At 34.8% G+C, this 18,595-nt stretch overlaps 1 protein-coding gene across 1 annotated transcript in view; it reads right to left on the minus strand.

Annotated features, from left to right (window-relative positions):
• LOC118276397 (uncharacterized) overlaps window positions 1-18,298 on the minus strand; it is a 43,016-nt gene extending 24,718 nt beyond the window's left edge. The window contains exon 1 of the mRNA XM_035594696.2: window positions 18,038-18,298. Coding sequence (XP_035450589.1) covers window positions 18,038-18,074 — 37 coding nt within the window. The 5' untranslated portion in view covers window positions 18,075-18,298. The remainder of the gene's footprint in view (window positions 1-18,037) is intronic.
• Between the last annotated feature and the right edge of the window lie 297 nt (window positions 18,299-18,595).

The raw sequence follows: 18,595 nt of genomic DNA on the forward strand, positions 1-18,595 counted from the left end.
CTAATTTAATGTCATATCAGAAATCATTTTAACAAAATGATCAAAAGGTATTAAATTGTTTCCGCAGGATGGCTGCTTTATGTTATAATCTTCGGTTAATTGTAATAATATGCACATAGCGACTTACATAAGAATGTGACATGATTACATAAAGTTAACTTACCCAAGGAATGTAGAAAGGTAATATGTTTTCGTTGGTTATATAAAATTCTTTCTCTTTCTCTGTCATCGAGTCGCATGAGGAATGTCTAATATCGACCAAATGTCCGAATCTTAAATGAAATTGTTCGTTTTTAGTTCTAAAACATTTTCAAAGCTCACTGTGACTTTATTTGTAAGAGATGCGCGGAAACATAATATCTTCTCATATATTTTCCATAACAATAGAACTGTGAGGAAATCTTTTGTTAAGAAAGCGGGTTTCCGTAGCGCGAACACATTCAAATTCAAAGTTGATTTTTAAATTGTACTCTGTCGAGTACGACACCATTTTAGAGCATGCAATATAAGCAGCATCAAAAGACTGAGTATATTTTTGGCAAAATGTGTGATGATGAAATATAATAATTACATGATTTAAGACGTACCTACATGAAATATTCATAAGTCTTCGTGTATACGAGAGACAAGATTAATGGATGTATTTTTCTTTTACATAAATTATAATAATATATGTTACTCAAAACGTGATTTAAGAGCCTCGTTTTCGTAGTGTTTTGTACTAGATTGATATTCATAAACGATTTATTATTATTTAGAAAAAAATCTAGATTTTTTATGATATTGGCAAAATCCACCAAAAAAATAAAAAATTTGAAATGTACCTAAGCACTACAAATAAATTGTGATTCAAATGTACCTGACATAAACAAACAACTTTGGTTTGCATCTAAACAATAATACGTCTAGACTAAAACCATAGCACAAAGTACATACTTTGGGTTGAACATAATTAAAATTAACAAAATAATGTAAATTTGTATTGCTTGGCACGGTAGATACGGGTCTAATTAATTTTAGATAAGCTCTCTTTTACTCACTCTAAAACTCTCAAGCTTCTGCAAAAACTCATTAAATGAAGCTTGCCCACCGTCGGCCAAGCAATTAACTTGCCTTTTTACTTACCTGTATGAATATTCATATCGTGTCTATATGTCATTTTGTTTTACTCTAGAATCAACGAAAATGTATTATTTATAAGACATTTTCCTTCTTAACTTCCATGTTCTTTCAATTACTATTTCATGTTTTATTCCAGCTGCTCATAATTATTCAAGTTTATTTTTAAATCCTACATAAATGTCTCATTTGAGAGTAAAACAAAGTCAGATTTTTTACCCCGAATTCCGCAATCGTCTCGAGTTACGTTTTGACTGAAAATAAAAAAAGTTGAAGCCAAAGAATAAGTAGAAGTATTTTTTTTAGGGAAAAACTTTTTTCTTATTTCAAAAGGGAAGTTAAAAAAATCTTTCTTGTATTTCTTTTGGCGAAGTATCTATTAAAGAAAACAATTTAAAAAGAAAGCTCAACAAAAATTTCGAATTACATAAATTTTTTTTTTTTTTTTTTTTACATTTAATGGGTCGACGTTTGGCCGCTATCTCACCTGATGGTAAGTGATGATACGGCCTACGGTTGAGCACGTCTGCCCATAAGCAACCTATTCACTCGGGCCTTGAAGACACCCAAGTTATACCCATCAGGAAACACAGACTCCGGCAAGGAGTTCCACTCCCTAGCAGTTCGCACAAGGAAGCTTGAAGCGAAGCGCTTCGTGCGAGTGGGTGGGATATCTACCATGAAGCGGTTACGCCTCGCCGATTGTCTTGTGGTTCGATGATGAAAAGGACTAGGGGGAATCAAGTTGTGCAATTCCCCCGCACACTCTCCGAAATGTATCCGGTAAAAAACGGAAAGGCTTGCGACCTTGCGCCTGTGTTCAAGGCTTTGAAGCCGGGCCTCCACAAGCGCATCGTCATTGATGAGCCTCTTGGCACGCCTTTCAATGTGTTCGAGCGCATCCAGCTGGTATTTGGCCGAGCCGTCCCAAAGGTGAGAACAGTACTCCATACATGACCGAACCTGCGCTTGGTACAGGCTCAGCAGTTGTTTCGGTGTGAAGTACCGTCTCACCTTCGAGAGGATACCCAACTTCCTACCAGCCAGATGCGCCTTCGACTCTATATAAGAGCCGAAGTTAAGCGTTGGCGATAGAGTTACGCCCAGAAGCTCAAGACGATCCGCTACCGGAACGGACACATTTCGGAAAGTCGGAGCCAGCGGGAATTGACTCCGTTTGGCAGAGAATAGACACGCCTGGGTTTTGGTAGCGTTGAACTTGACCAAGTTGGCGTCACCCCAATCGGAAACCGCCTTCAAGGACGAGTTCAACCGTTCGACCATGGATTCTCTTTGAGACCGGATCTGTGTTCCGCTACTCCGCGCATCGGACACATACCTTTCAACAACTGTGCTGTCATCTGCATACCCAAAGATACCGGGCTTAAGCAGGTCGTTGATGTGCAGCAAAAAGAGCGTTGCTGAAAGTACTGACCCCTGAGGGACTCCGGCGTTGATGCCAAATTGGTCAGACGAGCAGCCATCAATGACTACTCGAATTGACCGATCCCTCAGGAAGTCTGCAATCCATCTGCACAGATCAGCGGGAAGTCCATATGCAGGAAGCTTGCCGATAAGGCTGTCGTGCCAAACCCTGTCAAAGGCCTTCGATATATCGAGAGAGACCGCTATTGCCTCCCCGTGCTTCTCGATGGCCTCGCTCCAAATGTGGGTGGCATACGCAAGAAGGTCCCCAGTGGATCGGTTGCGGCGAAACCCATACTGCTGATCACTGAGGAGGTCGTTACCTTCAAGGTATGCCAGGAGCCTGTTGTTAAGTACACGTTCCATACTCTTGCAGAGTATGGACGTGACCGAGATGGGCCGGTAATTATTAGGGTCGGCACGACTACCTTTTTTGGGCACAGGCTGCACGTTGGCTAGCTTCCATGCAACCGGCACTTGACCAGTCTCCAAAGAAAGTCGAAACAGGCGTATCAGGATTGGAGACAACTCAGGCGCACAGATTTTTAAAACCACGGCTGGGATTCCGTCGGGGCCACTGGCCTTGTTCACGTCAAGATTACGCAACGTCTTATATACCTCCTTCTGTCGTATGCGAATTTTTGACATTTTCGTCTCGCAAACTCTATGGAGAGAAGGAGGCAAAGCGCCACCAGTATCAAGACGTGAAGATTCCGCAAATAGAGAAGCAAACAGGTTCGCTTTCTCTACCGCGGTGTGTGCCAGCGTCCCGTTAGGCCCCAGGAGAGGTGGGAGTGAAGGGCGGCAGAAGTTCGATTCAACCGCCTTGGCCAGGGACCAAAACGCTTTACTACCCGCTGGGTAAGAAGCCAGTTTGTTCCCTATTCGGCCAATGTGGTTGAACCGAGCCATCCGTAATGCCTTTTTGCATGACTTGGCAGCCCGGTTATAGGCTCTCTTCCTCTGAAGAATGTCGTCAGCCCTACGACGCCTGGCATCCGCCCATGCCAAGTATGCCGCATGCTTTCGCGCTTCAGCACGTCTGCAGTCGGCATCGAACCATGGACGAGTCCCACCGAAAGATGTCGCATCCGAGAATGGAATGTAGTATTCCATGCCCTGACGCAACACCCCCGTTATGGTATCCGCACAAGCTGACGGGTCCTCAGTAGAGAAGCAGACAGGCCGCCAAGGATAGGATGCAAAAAAAGATCGCATCCCATCCCAATCTGCTGACTTGTACCGCCACATCCGCCGAGATCCTCTGGGACAAGGATCCGGTGGGGAGTACGTGGATACGGATTTCACCAGACAGTGGTCAGAGCTACAGATAAATTAAACAGTCGGGTAATGAAGAAGTTACAATCTCAGCTTTATTTACGTACATACAAAAAATACTTGTATTATAATATCAGTAAGTTAGGTAACTATAATATTCCACGCTATATGTATGCATCGTCGCCTGTGCTTTCCGTAAAATGCATTCTATTCCGTTTATATCACGGCGCATGCATTTTATTTCTCGAACACGTAGGCAGAGGTGCACGTACAGGAAACACCCACTTTTCACTATTAAGTTATGAGTTCCAATGGTTCAAAAAGACCTTCACCATGCCATCCACATCATTCTGTATTCAATATTATTGCTAGAAATATTCTAAAAATAGAAAAACCTAATAATATAAGTTTTTGAACTCACATAGTCACTAACAATATCATTCGAACTTGCTACGGCATATTTACCATGTTTATTAATTGAAAGAACAAGTTCATACGTGATCAACAGTGCCAAAATATCGGTAACTCAAAGAAATTAATAAACATGGTAAATATGCTGTTGCAAGTTCTAATAATAACCTAACAATATCCAATCTGGGAATTAAAGAAAATACTGCTTGCTGAAATGCTGGTGACCGTTTATACAAAAACGGGTATGATAATTTTACATTTCAATTACTAATTCATGTGAATCTATGCTCCGTGATAATCAGGTAACTAATTGGTCCATTCTTCAAACTTGATGTGATACATGATTGCACACGTCACATGTGGTATGCAAATGTAATTTGGGGCGGCGTGTATACGAGGTGCCACGAAACGAGACGAGCACACATACTGATGACGTCATACTGATGACGTTACTTATACATTGTATTGTCGAAATGGTGTTCTAAATTTTATATTCACTTTTTGTGCTTATACAGCTGGCAGTTGGGTAATAGATAACAGAAACACAACATCGCACCTTTTCCTTCCCGGAAGGGATATGTAGACGCACAATATACATGTTGTAATTTTTTTATTATTATTAAACATGCCGAGGTACGGTACTGAGGTACGGTACACGATAAACGAGCAGACGTATCACCTGATGGTAAGCAATCGCCGCCGTCCATGGACACTTGATACACCAAAGGCATTACAAGTGCATTACTGGCCTTTTAGGGGTTAGGAATTTAAGGCTTGTTGTTTGATAATCGGGGATTGCGAAGATTGGGAAGGGGGGAATTGGGCCTCCGGTAACCTCACTCACACAACGAAACACAACGCAAGCGTTGTTTCACGTCGGTTTCCATGTATGTTCACCAACATGTCAATGGTTGTGTCAGTAAGTATGCACTCACACATTTTATGATGTGAAATCCTATGTATCTATCTAATAGAAAGCGATCCTACTTTTAGAGAAACATTGAATAAAATATTTTTTTCAATATTTTAAAAGCTTCTTTATTCATAATCGAGATATTCCGAAAACTCTTCCAGCAAAGCAATAAAATACTCCCGATATTAGTTTAATATTACCTATATTCGAATATTAGGTTATGTGTGAAGCCAACTAATATATAAAGTAGCAGCTGCGGATATCGATTACTGTTTAGGCCGTTATACTTTGGCAAAGTTACCGCATCCCTTCCTATAATCCTCTCATATCGACACGCATTATTTGGTACGGGGTTACCCGACCTCCGGTGTCATAAAAACATGGAATGACAGCGGTTCCCATATCACTTGGTTTGTAAAGATTAAACTACAATGTAACCACAATCATATCTTACATAAAACATGAGAAAAATTGTATGTAAGTTTTCGGTGTATGTACGTATGTTACACCCACTTTTCTGTACCTGTTCCGAAATCTATATAATTGGAGGCGAGTCTATTGCCAAACTTTTTGTGGAGGGATTTACTGAGAAAACGGATAAACTAGAAGTCCTTCAATTTCATTGTGTTTGAAGGTTTGGGAATTGTTTCAAATTAAGATCCGAACTACTTGTAATAAGTTATCTTTCCAAGTGTTGTTTGGTGAAATTCCTTTTGTTAATCTGTTGTGGTGGTTGTTTCTGTTAGGTTGATCCAGTGACAAGGATTTTTGGTTAAGAGATCTCAAGTTCAATGAGGTCGTGGTGAGTACTTATTGTTGAGATTTTTGTCGATTGTGAAGATGTTGCACAAGTAAATTATGTTACGTGGAAAAATCAGAAAGAAGATTCATTTGTACCATCTATACATATAATAAAATCGTAGAAAAGTGATGTCTGTACATTGAAAATAAAAATAAAAAAAATAGCAGGGGTTATTGTTATGTCGATGTCGAACCCAAAAATGTAATTAACTTTTTTTTTGTCTGTTTGTCTGTTTTCTGTTTGTCTGTTTGTCTGTTTGTCTGTAACGTCTGTGCGCGCTAATCTCAGAAACAGCTTATCCGAGTTGGATGCGGTTTTCACGAATATATTGTGGGATGCTTAAATTTACATTTAGTGTTTGTTTCATGTCAATCGGTTCATAAATAAAAAAGTTATGTCAAATTAAAGAATCACGTCGAACATTCTATGCTTATACCATTAATCTCCGCAACTATTTGACGGATTTGGTTGAAATTTGGTACAGATATAGTTTAGAACCTTAGAAAGGACATAGATATATTTTTATTTCAAAAATCAAAAAATAAAATAAAAATAAAATAAAATAAAATAAAATAAAATAATAAAATAAAATAAAATAAAATAAAATAAAATAAAATAAAATAAAATAAAATAAAATAAAATAAAATAAAATATAATAAAATAAAATAAAATAAAATAAAATAAAATAAAATAAAATAAAATAAAATAAACTAAAATAAAATAAAATAAAATAAAATAAAATAAAATAAAAATAAAATAAAAATAAAATAAAAATAAAATAAAAATAAAATAAAAATAAAATAAAAATAAAATAAAAATAAAATAAAAATAAAATAAAAATAAAATAAAAATAAAATAAAAATAAAATAAAAATAAAATAAAAATAAAATAAAAATGTTTAAAAATAAAATAAAAATAAAATAAAAATAAAATAAAAATAAAATAAAAATAAAATAAAAATAAAATAAAAATAAAATAAAAATAAAATAAAAATAAAATAAAAATAAAAATAAAAAATAAATTTATTCCGGACATACAGCGCCATCTATTGTTCAATTTCGTACTTATAGTACGGAATTGAACAATGTCGGGCTGTTCCTATACTCCGTAGATAGATGGCGTTGATCGCGCAATGGTGTAATTACAATTGTTCAGTTCATGTTATTGTTTTAATTCATTGGAAATTTGTTTTTACAAAATAGTAAAAAGCAATGAAAAATATAACATAATACAACTTTTAGTACAAAGAAAACGCTCTAACGTAAAGTATAGATAATTCTATGTCGATCGTTACACGACTTCGGTTCATGTTATTGTTTTAATTCATCGAAAAAAGTTAACAAATAGTAAAAAGGTATGAAAAAAATTATATCAATATAATTAAACTTTTAGTACAAAGAAAATGCCCGAACGGAGTATAAATAAATAATCCAAGTTGTCTTTATCCTCGATAGATGGCGTTGGGATCGAAATAGATTGCGCTATGGTTTTGTTACAATTATTTGGTTGGGTATCGGCCGAGCGCTTCGGTACTATTGTAGAAAATGTGTATTATCAGTCGTATGATTATTTGTCTGTAGTGGTCCTGCTGTTTCGTATATTCTAAATTGGTTTCGTTGTATTTGTCAATTAATAAGTTTATTTGTTAGGTTTTCCTGGTTTTCTGGTTAAACTTTTTAACGTAGGTTTAGTTTGATATCGATTATTAGTAGTTACTGTAGTTAGTTTTTTTAATAAAATTGTAAGTCTAATTTATAAATTAATTAGATTAGATTTAAGTCGTTTCTTTTAAATTATTTAGTTTAAGCTTGGTTATTATAGCATAAAGGATAGGTTCTAATATAATTTCTTTTTTAATTGTTATAAATTCGTAATTCGTAGCTTTCTTTAGTTTTAAGTTAGTTTTCATCTTAAGTTCGGAAAGATTATAATATTTCTTTAGTTAAAGTCCGTTTTTAAACTATTTTTTCAATGCCCTAAGTGAGTATACATCTATTAAAATCAAACGCAGAGCTCATTATGTTGATTTTTGAAGAGTTCCCTGGAATATCTTCCACATCTCATTTTTGAAAAGATCCCGCGAGATCGGGAACTGATCATCATCATCATCATCATCAGCCTATAGCTATGGGAACTATGTGGTTAAAACCAAAAATTTGCCGGAAGTCACTATTCCACGCGAACGAAGTCGCGGGCAAAAGCTATATGTGAATAAAAATGTTTTTGACTGTCTGTATGTTGAGGCATCACGAGAAAACTAACAGTTCGATATCGATGAAACTTGGTATAATTAAACCCTATTATCCTGGGCAAAAAATAAGATACTTTTTATCCTGGAAAAATACGAAGAAGAAAAAAACTTTATTTTTCAGTTTTATTCTATAGAACGCGAACTCAACAGCAGTAGCTCAAAAGAGGGATCTCCTTAATTATTATGGGCCTTATTTGGGTCCAATAGATATTTATAAGATGTCATTGTCAGAATTACTCAAAATGGAGAAATAAAACTTCCACGCGAAGACCGACATCCGCGCGGACGGAGTCGCGGGCGGAAGCTAGTTTTTAATATAATCCAATTAAAACATGGCGTGTATCTAAATATTACCAGACAGATAATTATATGGAAACCAAAACAGTACCAATTATGTAACTTAAATAGGTAAAGAGCCTGTAATATGACGAGGTGTATGTACCCTCGTACACAATACAGCTACCGTACTTATGGAAATTGTGCTGGCTTCCCCTATATTCCGTTGTTTAAAGTTTCAACGTCACCGGTCGCTTGTTTCACTGCGGTTCGGTGACCAACATAAGTAGGTACGTAACTCCCATTATTTCCGTCACTATTCCTGGTTTTACCACGTTTATTCTTGTATTCAATGAGGAAATTGTGAAAATGTATTTTTAGATTATTTTGGAGAACATTAAAGACATTGGAGAGATAGTGAAATAGCTTGCGGTATGTACTTATTTTATCAGTCTTATGTTTTTTTTAAGATTTCGGTCCAAGTGGTTTCGGTTATAAGAGGTTAAAAGGTTTACGACGTTAAAAGGTACTTACCTAACGTGTTATGTAAAATATAATAATAATGTGATTCAACTATCTATCTATCTTCTAATCTATCTTCTATATATAAAAAACAATTGCTGTTCGTTAGTCTCGCTAAAAGTCGAGAACCGCTGGACCGATTTGGCAAATTTTGATCTTGAATTATTTGTAAAAGTTCAGGGAAGGTTAAAAGTGAGAATATAATGTGTGGCTATACGAAATTTGCCGGGTTAGCTAGTAAAATATACTAATCTGGCCTTAAAGTTTTTCGCTGAAATTCGTTCGGTGTAGTGCGGATTTATAAAACGGATTTTAGCACGGAAAACCAGACATAGAACTGCAATATTTTGTTCCATGGAAATAGTGAATAGCCTTAATTCCAGTGCAGATCGTATAATAGGTAGGTATGCATACTCAGAATAAAACAATAATAACTTCAAACATGTATTCCTACTTTGTTTCAATCCGGGAATCCAATTCAAATCTTTAAAAGTGGATTAATACGTATAAAGGTAGGGAATATTTTGTTGTTTCATTACTTTATTTATCTCAAAATGGTAGAAATTTTAGGTGCAATTTTTTAGAAAGTACAAAACAAGTTAAGTAATATAACAGCCGCCTTTAGGTATATTAGAAACTGAAACAAAATTGTTTTCCGCAGTTAGCAAATGGTTAAGAGGAACACATTTACGATATTGCCAAAGTGATCAATTTTTTTACCATGTTTTGACATGTTAACCACAAAAGTACCTCGGGGGAAAAAACCTAATACGATATTGTGAGATGAAAGAGACAGCAGACATGTTATTAGAAATATTTTATTCTTTTTTCATTCTTTTATGAAATTACTCGTATTAACGGCAGAATATAATAATTAGGTGAATTTCCGAGTAGGTATTAAATGGAAATCTAAACAGTACCAAATAAATTCGGTAAGATCATAATAGAGCAGACAAATCGGTCTCTCTTTCTAGTTCGATCATGGCGCTTGCAACAGTGCCGAAATATCGGAAACTCATACACATAAATAAACATGGTAAATATCCCGCCTTAAGTTCCAATGTTATTATAAATCATATTTAAAATCGAATCATTGTTAAATACCGCTCGATTATAAAGTCGATTAAAAAAACTTATCTATTTTCGCGTCACGTACCCGCATTTGGATTGATTACAACCACTTTATCGTAAGATTTTTCCGATAAATTCCCTCAAGCTATTCATTAAACTTAAGCTTCTTCAAATAATAATTATTGTTTCGAATTCCGTCTTGATTGTGAGTGCCGACAACTTCAGAAGGGTTCTTGATTTTGGGAAACCACGACGATTTACAACCTAATTCACTCGGTCAGGCGCACACTTGTAATTGCTTGGAAGTAATCGAAATATATCGATGAATCGTGTGACAAAGGATGCCGCAGTTCATATATATTGCTTTGTGTCGTATCTTTTGTTCGAAGGTTTCCATTACACCGGTTTGGCTTTAACTTAGCCAATAATTGTCGTGTTAGCTCTAATCAAACAGTCCAATCTCTGAGTGAAACTTAGCTAATTTGTTTGTTCTACGTATTAAGTTTTAGAACAGACAATATCTTGACCCGGTCTTTGTTTGATTGAACGAAACTTCACTGTTTGGTAAGAGACTTCATCAATTAAAACCCGGATCCGATAGTTCGCTGTACAAACGTACAAATAGTGAAACGTGGTCCTTTGTTATTTGTTAGGATTAAACTTACTATTTACCTCTACATGAATGGGTTTAAACTGGATTATTCATGTAGTTTCATTGTGTTCGTGTTTTTAGAGTTACTACCTAGTGGGGAAATTCTTACACGCATTAATTAAACAAACACATACAATACATACTTTAACAAGTAAACAAACTGTTACGTTTGATAAATAATTTACGATCGAGTTGCATTTACGTTAAAAGCTACATATTTATAAGTTTCAATGGAATGAAAGGAAATTTGTACTCAGCATAAAACTAACTATTGAGAATACTGATTTCAAAAATGTAAAATAATTTCATCTTACGGTAACTAAGCTTATAAACTGTACACATATTGCACGTAGCCATTCACCAAAAATAAAAGCTGATATCTAATAAAAATATCTTCTCTCATCTTTCATTCACGTGGTTATTCCAATGACCTCAAATACCAAAACGTTTAATAAAAAACAAAATATTTAGGTTGAAACTAAAATGGGCCACTATAAAATGTCGCTATCGATCGCTACTCGTATTTCAATAGCTCGGTTCATTTGCGGGGGCGTTAAAATGGCTTCGATGATCCATGATATCAGGTCCTCCGAAGGTATTTACATTATCTAAATAGACATTGACAATATAGTAGAGGTACACTCTTTTCAGTTAATATCTGAGAGGAATTTGGAAACAAATACTTTGATTTTCAGTTGTGTCTAAAAATTTCAAAGGCCTTTTTCATTCATTTTGATTTTTTAAGGTTTGGAAATAATCGAATGACTTCTCCCACCTTGGGCGAGGCGAGAGATAGTGTCAGACTCTTACTGACTAAAAGACACCTCGTTCCTACACTTTTTTTTACTACTCGAGCCGGAGCACCAGCATCTTGCTAGAGTATCTATTTAAAAACAATTTCTAAAACTGTCATACCGGCACGTCGGCTAGTTTTAAATATCCGGTAAGCTCTGTAGCTATTTCCTGATGTCATGTTAACCTTAGCGAGTGAAAGCCTTTAAATCCAGGCATTGAGTTGCAAAAGTAATGCCAAGATGGAAACTACAATTAGATGACACGGCACTTTCACCGTTGTTGCTTTGAAACAGCTGTTAGCAACATTAGAACACTTCAATTAATAATTAGCTACGTCAATCATTTATATGTTATATGAAAATGGTTAATAAAATGGCATGGGGCCACGCTGCCCATAAAGTTGGAAGTACCAGACTTAATGACCGACGCCTTTATTAGTTTTATTGTTGCAACCCGACCATAAACCCAACAGGACTGTGTAGCATGTAGGAATAGCTGTCTTCTTATGTGAGACAAACTAGGTTTGCTTCACCTAACATTGTGTTACGTAATTGAGCTCTTAGTTTTTGTCAGCGTACTCCAATACACTTAACAATTTAGACATATTATGTAGTTAATTAGATGCTTGACCAACAGATAAACAGTAAACATTCAAACAGATATAAATGTGGATTATTTAGATATACCGATAACAATATTGTTTCAATAATAGTCTCGTTACACATACATAACTTATGCAAATAAGTAAAAGCCTTGAATATGTTAGCTATATAGTAAACACATCATTTGCAAAAGTTGAGTGGGCAATACATTGGAATAACTGCTCTCTGTACTAAAAGTAATTTACTATAAACTAGGTTGTTACAATCAGTAAAAATATATTTTTAACAAAAAAATATTAGAGTGCTCAAAACAAATGTTCTTGCAAAATCCACCCATTGTTTGCGTTACAACTTAGAAAGTAAATTTTCCTTGGAAGAAAAAAAAGAGTATTCACGCAGAGCAGTTGATCTTCCTTTGTTATAATAGCATTCATCTTCGTTGATCCTCTTTGTGTACTAAGATCACTGAATCAGGTCCAGAGGAAGCGAAAAAATGTTTGTCATGTAGTTCGCCTTGTATTAAAATCAAGAGGTTAGTGTCCCAATTGCTTGAATTCTCTGACATCGCGTTGGCATGTGGATGGCTTTCATTAAGGAAGTGCTTGCTTGAATGACGCTTAACTAGGAATCCATAGGAAATATGTAGTTATAACGTTCTATATTCATACGGTTACTAGGTAATATTTTATTAAAGTGCTGTTCAAAAATAAAGGTCCTGAAATATCGTCGATGTTGTTTGTTTACTTTAAAACTGCAATATTAACTGCCAGCTTTGAAAATAGTAATATATTTTTCGCAGTTGGTAAACATTAGAAAACAGCGCCTTACATAGATCAACAACATGAAAGCGTAAAAACTTGATCAAAATAACAAAAATTAAGTTATACATTTTCTTCTTTGCAGGTTGACAATGAAAACAAATAACATACCGATGAAGCGAGAATTCCAAGGTGGCTGACTGAATGTAAATTTATGGAGATTGCCTCGCCTCTGCCTTTTATTTTCAGGTGGACTAAAATTCCAATTTTCACTCAAATTGCTATAAGCTTTAAGAAACTCACGCTGATATGAGTCGACAAATGTTTCGGGTTAACAGCCAGCTCGTAAAATATGTTTAATGTTTACGATAAAAGTTACATACACACTACATAGATATAAACTCGATAATTTTAGTCAGTTCCATTAATTCTTGTTTCGCTTGTAAACACGATAAAAGTTAGGTTTGCAAAAAAATTGCGTGTTGTTCAATAAAAATATTTTTTAATTACGGACATGTATAATAATAAACTATCAATATTTTTATTGCAGAAAGACAAAGTATAGGTCGATAGAGGTCCTCGTTGAAAATGTTTCGCAAATTATGTTTTAAGTAGTTACGAAACAAAAGTTTCATTAATGACTGCACGGTCGGTGCGGTGGCTGGGCAACCGAATGGTTGTCACGGGTAACGGGGAATCGGGGTCCGATTCCAGAGTCTGAGAAACGGCTACCACGCCCAAGGAAGGCAGCAGATGCGGCGCGACTGCCACGCAACGTGTAGCGGGTTCGATTCTTGCACGGAACAACTCTTAGTGTGATCCACGGTTTAATATTTCGGGTCTGGGTGTCATGTGTATGTGAACTATGTTTTTCAACGCACGCACTTTACAGGAGAAAATCCTAGTGTTTTAAACAATTTAAATAAAGCTTTTGCCCACATTAGACTAGGATAAATAAATAAAAAAGAATAAATATTTTATTGCCACATTCCATTACTTAAGAAGAGCGAGCCAAATATTCCAACAACAAGAAAAATAAATCTTTAATGTTTTGGCTTGTTAAACCACATTACTTATTTTTTTATCAATGTTTTTCCCACATTTATTCTTTCATTTCGTCCACATTGTCCACGGCGGTGTCCACATTAGATCGTTTCATCATTACCTAGTATTGTTACTGTCCTACATAATAGATATGTATACCTAAGCTATTATTGAGATATCAATGTTACAATAATACTCCTGTCAGAATAGCTTCTAATACGCTGCTGTCAGTGGCTTGACCTGCAATTCGCTGATATCACCAATACACGAATGCTGACATAACTATTATTATTGCAATCACAAGAATAGAACTTCAATCAAGAATTACGTCTGGCTTTACATTCTAAAGTTAGCTAATATTCTACGAAATTAATTTGACCCCGGAACGTCTTTTGTAGCAGTTGCTTATTTGTATGAGAATGATAATCTAATAAACATAAAACTACTTTTACTTGGAGTTACTGGATGGAGTCGGCATTATCTGTCTGTTTTCTGTAATAAGAACACTGAAATAAACATAGACGTCTTCTATCTATTTCAAAGTCCAGACATTGACCAACAGTGAAATGTAAGAATTGTGTTATTGTTACGTCTGTATCAAATTAGACATTAATTATTATACTATCAGCTTACTCACGTAACTGTTTGACGAGGAACTCGACTAGTTTGAAGCCATGCTAGAGGCTCATATTCATGAGCAGCCGCGACACACGACGTGACGACTGTCGCGCTGTTACCGTCAAACAGTTACGTGAGTAAGCCGATAATATAATAATTATATTAGTATATCCCACGAAAGTTATAACAAAATTATAGATACAACATGTCCAGAGTACTCCTTTATTCCTATTACAGGTGTCATGTTATCAAAACATGGTCAAAATGGATCCACCAAAAACGTGGTACGAAACGTGGTTGAACGATGGATACCAAAAACTCGCAGAGTATAAATTGGCTTTTCCATTCCCACTCGCAGCTCCACTCGCTCTAATCTTCATAAGTCATTCTATCTAGTGCCACACTGATGGTGCGGAGTGCATAGCAGTGCATTCTATTCAGTAACTTTTGAATTTATGAGTAACATATGATAGATACGTATTGAGGAACTATCTTTATTATATCTTTTAAGGAACTTTTTTTATACTTTTCGAGAAACTTTCTTTATATTCATAATAAAAATATAAATCATGATTCCCAGAAGAGGTAGAAAGAGTTGCACTTGAAAAACGTAATACTCTTTCGTAGCCAGCTATATGCATACACCGAACAAAACAGGTATCTTAACTGTATATAGTGAGTTTCCAAAAGTTACATAAAATGTTGAGATAACATAACTTGGTATACTAAATACGGATTATTTTATAAAGTTAAAGTGGTTAGTTTCAAGCTGAGGTGAATATCTAATAGGTACTGACTCCAGACTCGAAACTGTTTTCAAAATTCAGTGCGCGTATAGCGACTAACTGGTTGTACATTATAAAGTGACGTCAAGCTTAGTGGTAATTATAATTTATAATGTTTACTAGTTCAGACAAGAAAAGGAAATGATATAAATAGATCTAGATGAAAGTTCCAAATACCGTCTTCTTATTTAAAAATAACGTCTTATTTCCTAAATCCCATTGCAAAATAAAAACCCAATTTTGTCCAATTCCTAGATTTGAACTGTCTGTCTTATTATAGCAATGAGGTTTTACCGAAAAACAAGAATTAGCACTGGTAAAAAGGTCATGTATTTTTGGCCTCAATAAAAAGAGAAATATTTGGTGAGAAAGAGAAAGACTTTAATTAAGACCTTGTCGCTAATTCTACAATGGTGGACCTATGTAACAATAGTAATCAATTAAATGAAACTTCATTGATCGATTTTAATTAATTTTAGGGCAGAAACAGTATTTGAATATCGAATAGACTGTATTTGGGAAATCGATGATAATGAACGGAGGACAGCGGTTTCAGCTAACAAACGACATTTTTTTAATTACAATATGACTAAGCATTATTTCATTTTAATGGCGTCAATGATTCTTTTTTTTAAATAAAGGATGTGATTTGTTATTTATACTTTTTATGGACATTAAATACCAGTAGTTAATTTAGTAAGTGGGTAATGTTATGCCAGTTTGTATGAGTAACACATCATCTTCGTTTCAAAAGTAACATTGTTGTTCAATTATTATTATATTAGTAGGTATAGTTGTTAATATATTTATTAGATTTTATGCCTAACATCAGAAAATTCACTAGATTTTAAAATATAAAATTACCTAGATTATTCGATTATTAGATTTCCATTGATTATTATCGGAAAAAACAGCTTCCAAGATCTTCAAACACCATTACACGTGAAAGTGCATTATAGAAACTTGTACCTATGTTAGGTGGCTCAAAGTGAGATGCAACCTAAACACACATATTCTACGATCTCATGCAAATTGACTTAAGTACAGTATGGCGGCTATCTCTAAGCCACGTGCTTACTTAAAGTTTCAAGACATCAGCTAAGTAAGCCGTGGACGGTTTGGAGTCAGGAGGTTAACCTAATTTACGTCAAAGGATCAAGGACCTGGCTTTTGGAAGATATTTTACGTACTTAGTTTGTTTAAGGTACATTTTAATAGGTTTTAAGTACTTAATTAACATGGTTTTTGTTTGTTATAAATGTTTCGTGTAATGTCTAGGAAGAATAACTATTTCAAACATACTTATAATAACCAGATTTGTTCCTATCTTTTTTGAACTTTAAAAAGCCAAATCAAATCATTTAGGTATTTCCATTTGATCAAAATACCATTTTTAGGGTTCCGTAGCCAAACGGCAAAAAACGGAACCCTTATAGATTCATCATGTCTGTCTGTCTGTCCGTCCGTCCGTCCGTATGTCACAGCCATTTATTTCCGAAACTGTTGGGCCTACATAGTTGAAACTTTGCAAGATGGTGTATTTTGGTAACCGCTATTCGAATTTTGAATAAGAATTAATAAATTTAAAAATTAAAGGGGGGCACTCCATACATGCAACTGATTAAAAAAAAATTTTTTTTCAGCTAACATATCCGTGATGGGTGTCTATGGATAGGTCTTTAAAAAAGACATTAAGGTTCCTAAAACCACTTTTCGTCAAAATCAATCGTTTGAAAGTTAGACGCTTCCAAAGTGGAAAAATGTGTGTCCCCCCCTCTAACTTTTAAAATAAGAGAGTGAGAAAACTGAAAAAAACATATGTTGTAGATTTCAATGGAAACTAACAACGAAAATTGGTTTGAACTAGATATCATTATTAGTTTTTAAGAAATAAAACATTTTCAAAAACCGCAAATATAACTTTGTTGTTCATACAAACACTATGTAAAACCAAGTTATTTTACAACTTTTATATTATGTCATCTACTTGCTGTTACGGAACCCTTCATGAGCGAGTCCGACTCGCACTTGGCCGGTTTTTGTTTTTCGTGCGATAAATTGTGAAATTACATTAGATCAAAACACCATTTTTGTACGTCAAACTGTTAAAAACCTGCCTATCCGTCAGTCCTTCAGAAGCACAAGCAAGAAAAACAAAAAGCTAAAAAAAAAAAAAACAAAATTATATCTTTAAACGATATCACCTATATTTCTGTTCAATGTTCAGAGAACTGACTACTGTCAGTTCTTCAATTGCCACGTCGAATAGCGTCGGTAGTATATTTCCTATCGAGTAATATAATAGAAGTTAGTATTAGAGGTGTTAATTGACTTATTGTAAAGACGAGACCCGTATTGACGGATGAAAGGAGAGGCGAGCATTGATTTGACAGGGGTGTGTTTAATTTCCGCAGGTCGGTTTGTTTAAACACCTTTAGCTAGGTATTATTGTAAGTATTAATGCTGGGTAAACACAGGCTTAGTACCGTTTTCATATTGTAATTTTTTTCTTCTCAAGACATGATTGAGTTTTTTTTTTGTTATAAGTTAGTAAAAAACATGTTCGTATATACCATTTTTTTATCAATAGATTTATTGCATAGGTATTTGTGATACCCAGAAATTTTATTGGTTTCCGAAAATTTTATACCTAAATTATTTTTTTCTCTAAACAATAAAATTAATATCAATATTTTAAATACAAAAATAACTTACCCGCTATTAACAGACCACTCAATATTAAAACAATCATAATGACGGAATAAATGACCAAAACAAAAACAATTGATTGAACAGGACGACTTTCTATTTAAAACCTTATTTTGTTTAATAAAAAAAAAAACATTTATAATTTATCGCTCACTATTTAAAATTCGAACAACAAAATGTTTCCGATGACAACTATACGCGTGGAACGGGTAAGAAAAGACCGCGTACGTTCCCAGCGGGATCTCGCGCCAAACTGAACATAGAGTGGGAACTCTTTGGTCCTCGTTGGTATGAATCCTTCACACAGTTGCCAGCATCAACGCAGGTCATACGGGTACATACTGTGATAAAAGCCAACTGTTCTATCTAACATACGAATTTAATTACGGAAGCTTTGTGTTCAATTCTTCGGAAAAGCTTCTACCTTTATAAATATTTGACGTGTACTGTTTTGATTTATTCAAGTACATACCTGTATGGCGGTATTTGCAACTCTAGCAATTTTTTCAACGAATGTATGATTCTTTTTTTTATAAAAAAAGTCCTGTTATTTAGATGCCATTT

Source organism: Spodoptera frugiperda, chromosome 31, assembly GCF_023101765.2.
Source record: "Spodoptera frugiperda isolate SF20-4 chromosome 31, AGI-APGP_CSIRO_Sfru_2.0, whole genome shotgun sequence".
Classification (NCBI taxonomy): domain Eukaryota; kingdom Metazoa; phylum Arthropoda; class Insecta; order Lepidoptera; family Noctuidae; genus Spodoptera; species Spodoptera frugiperda.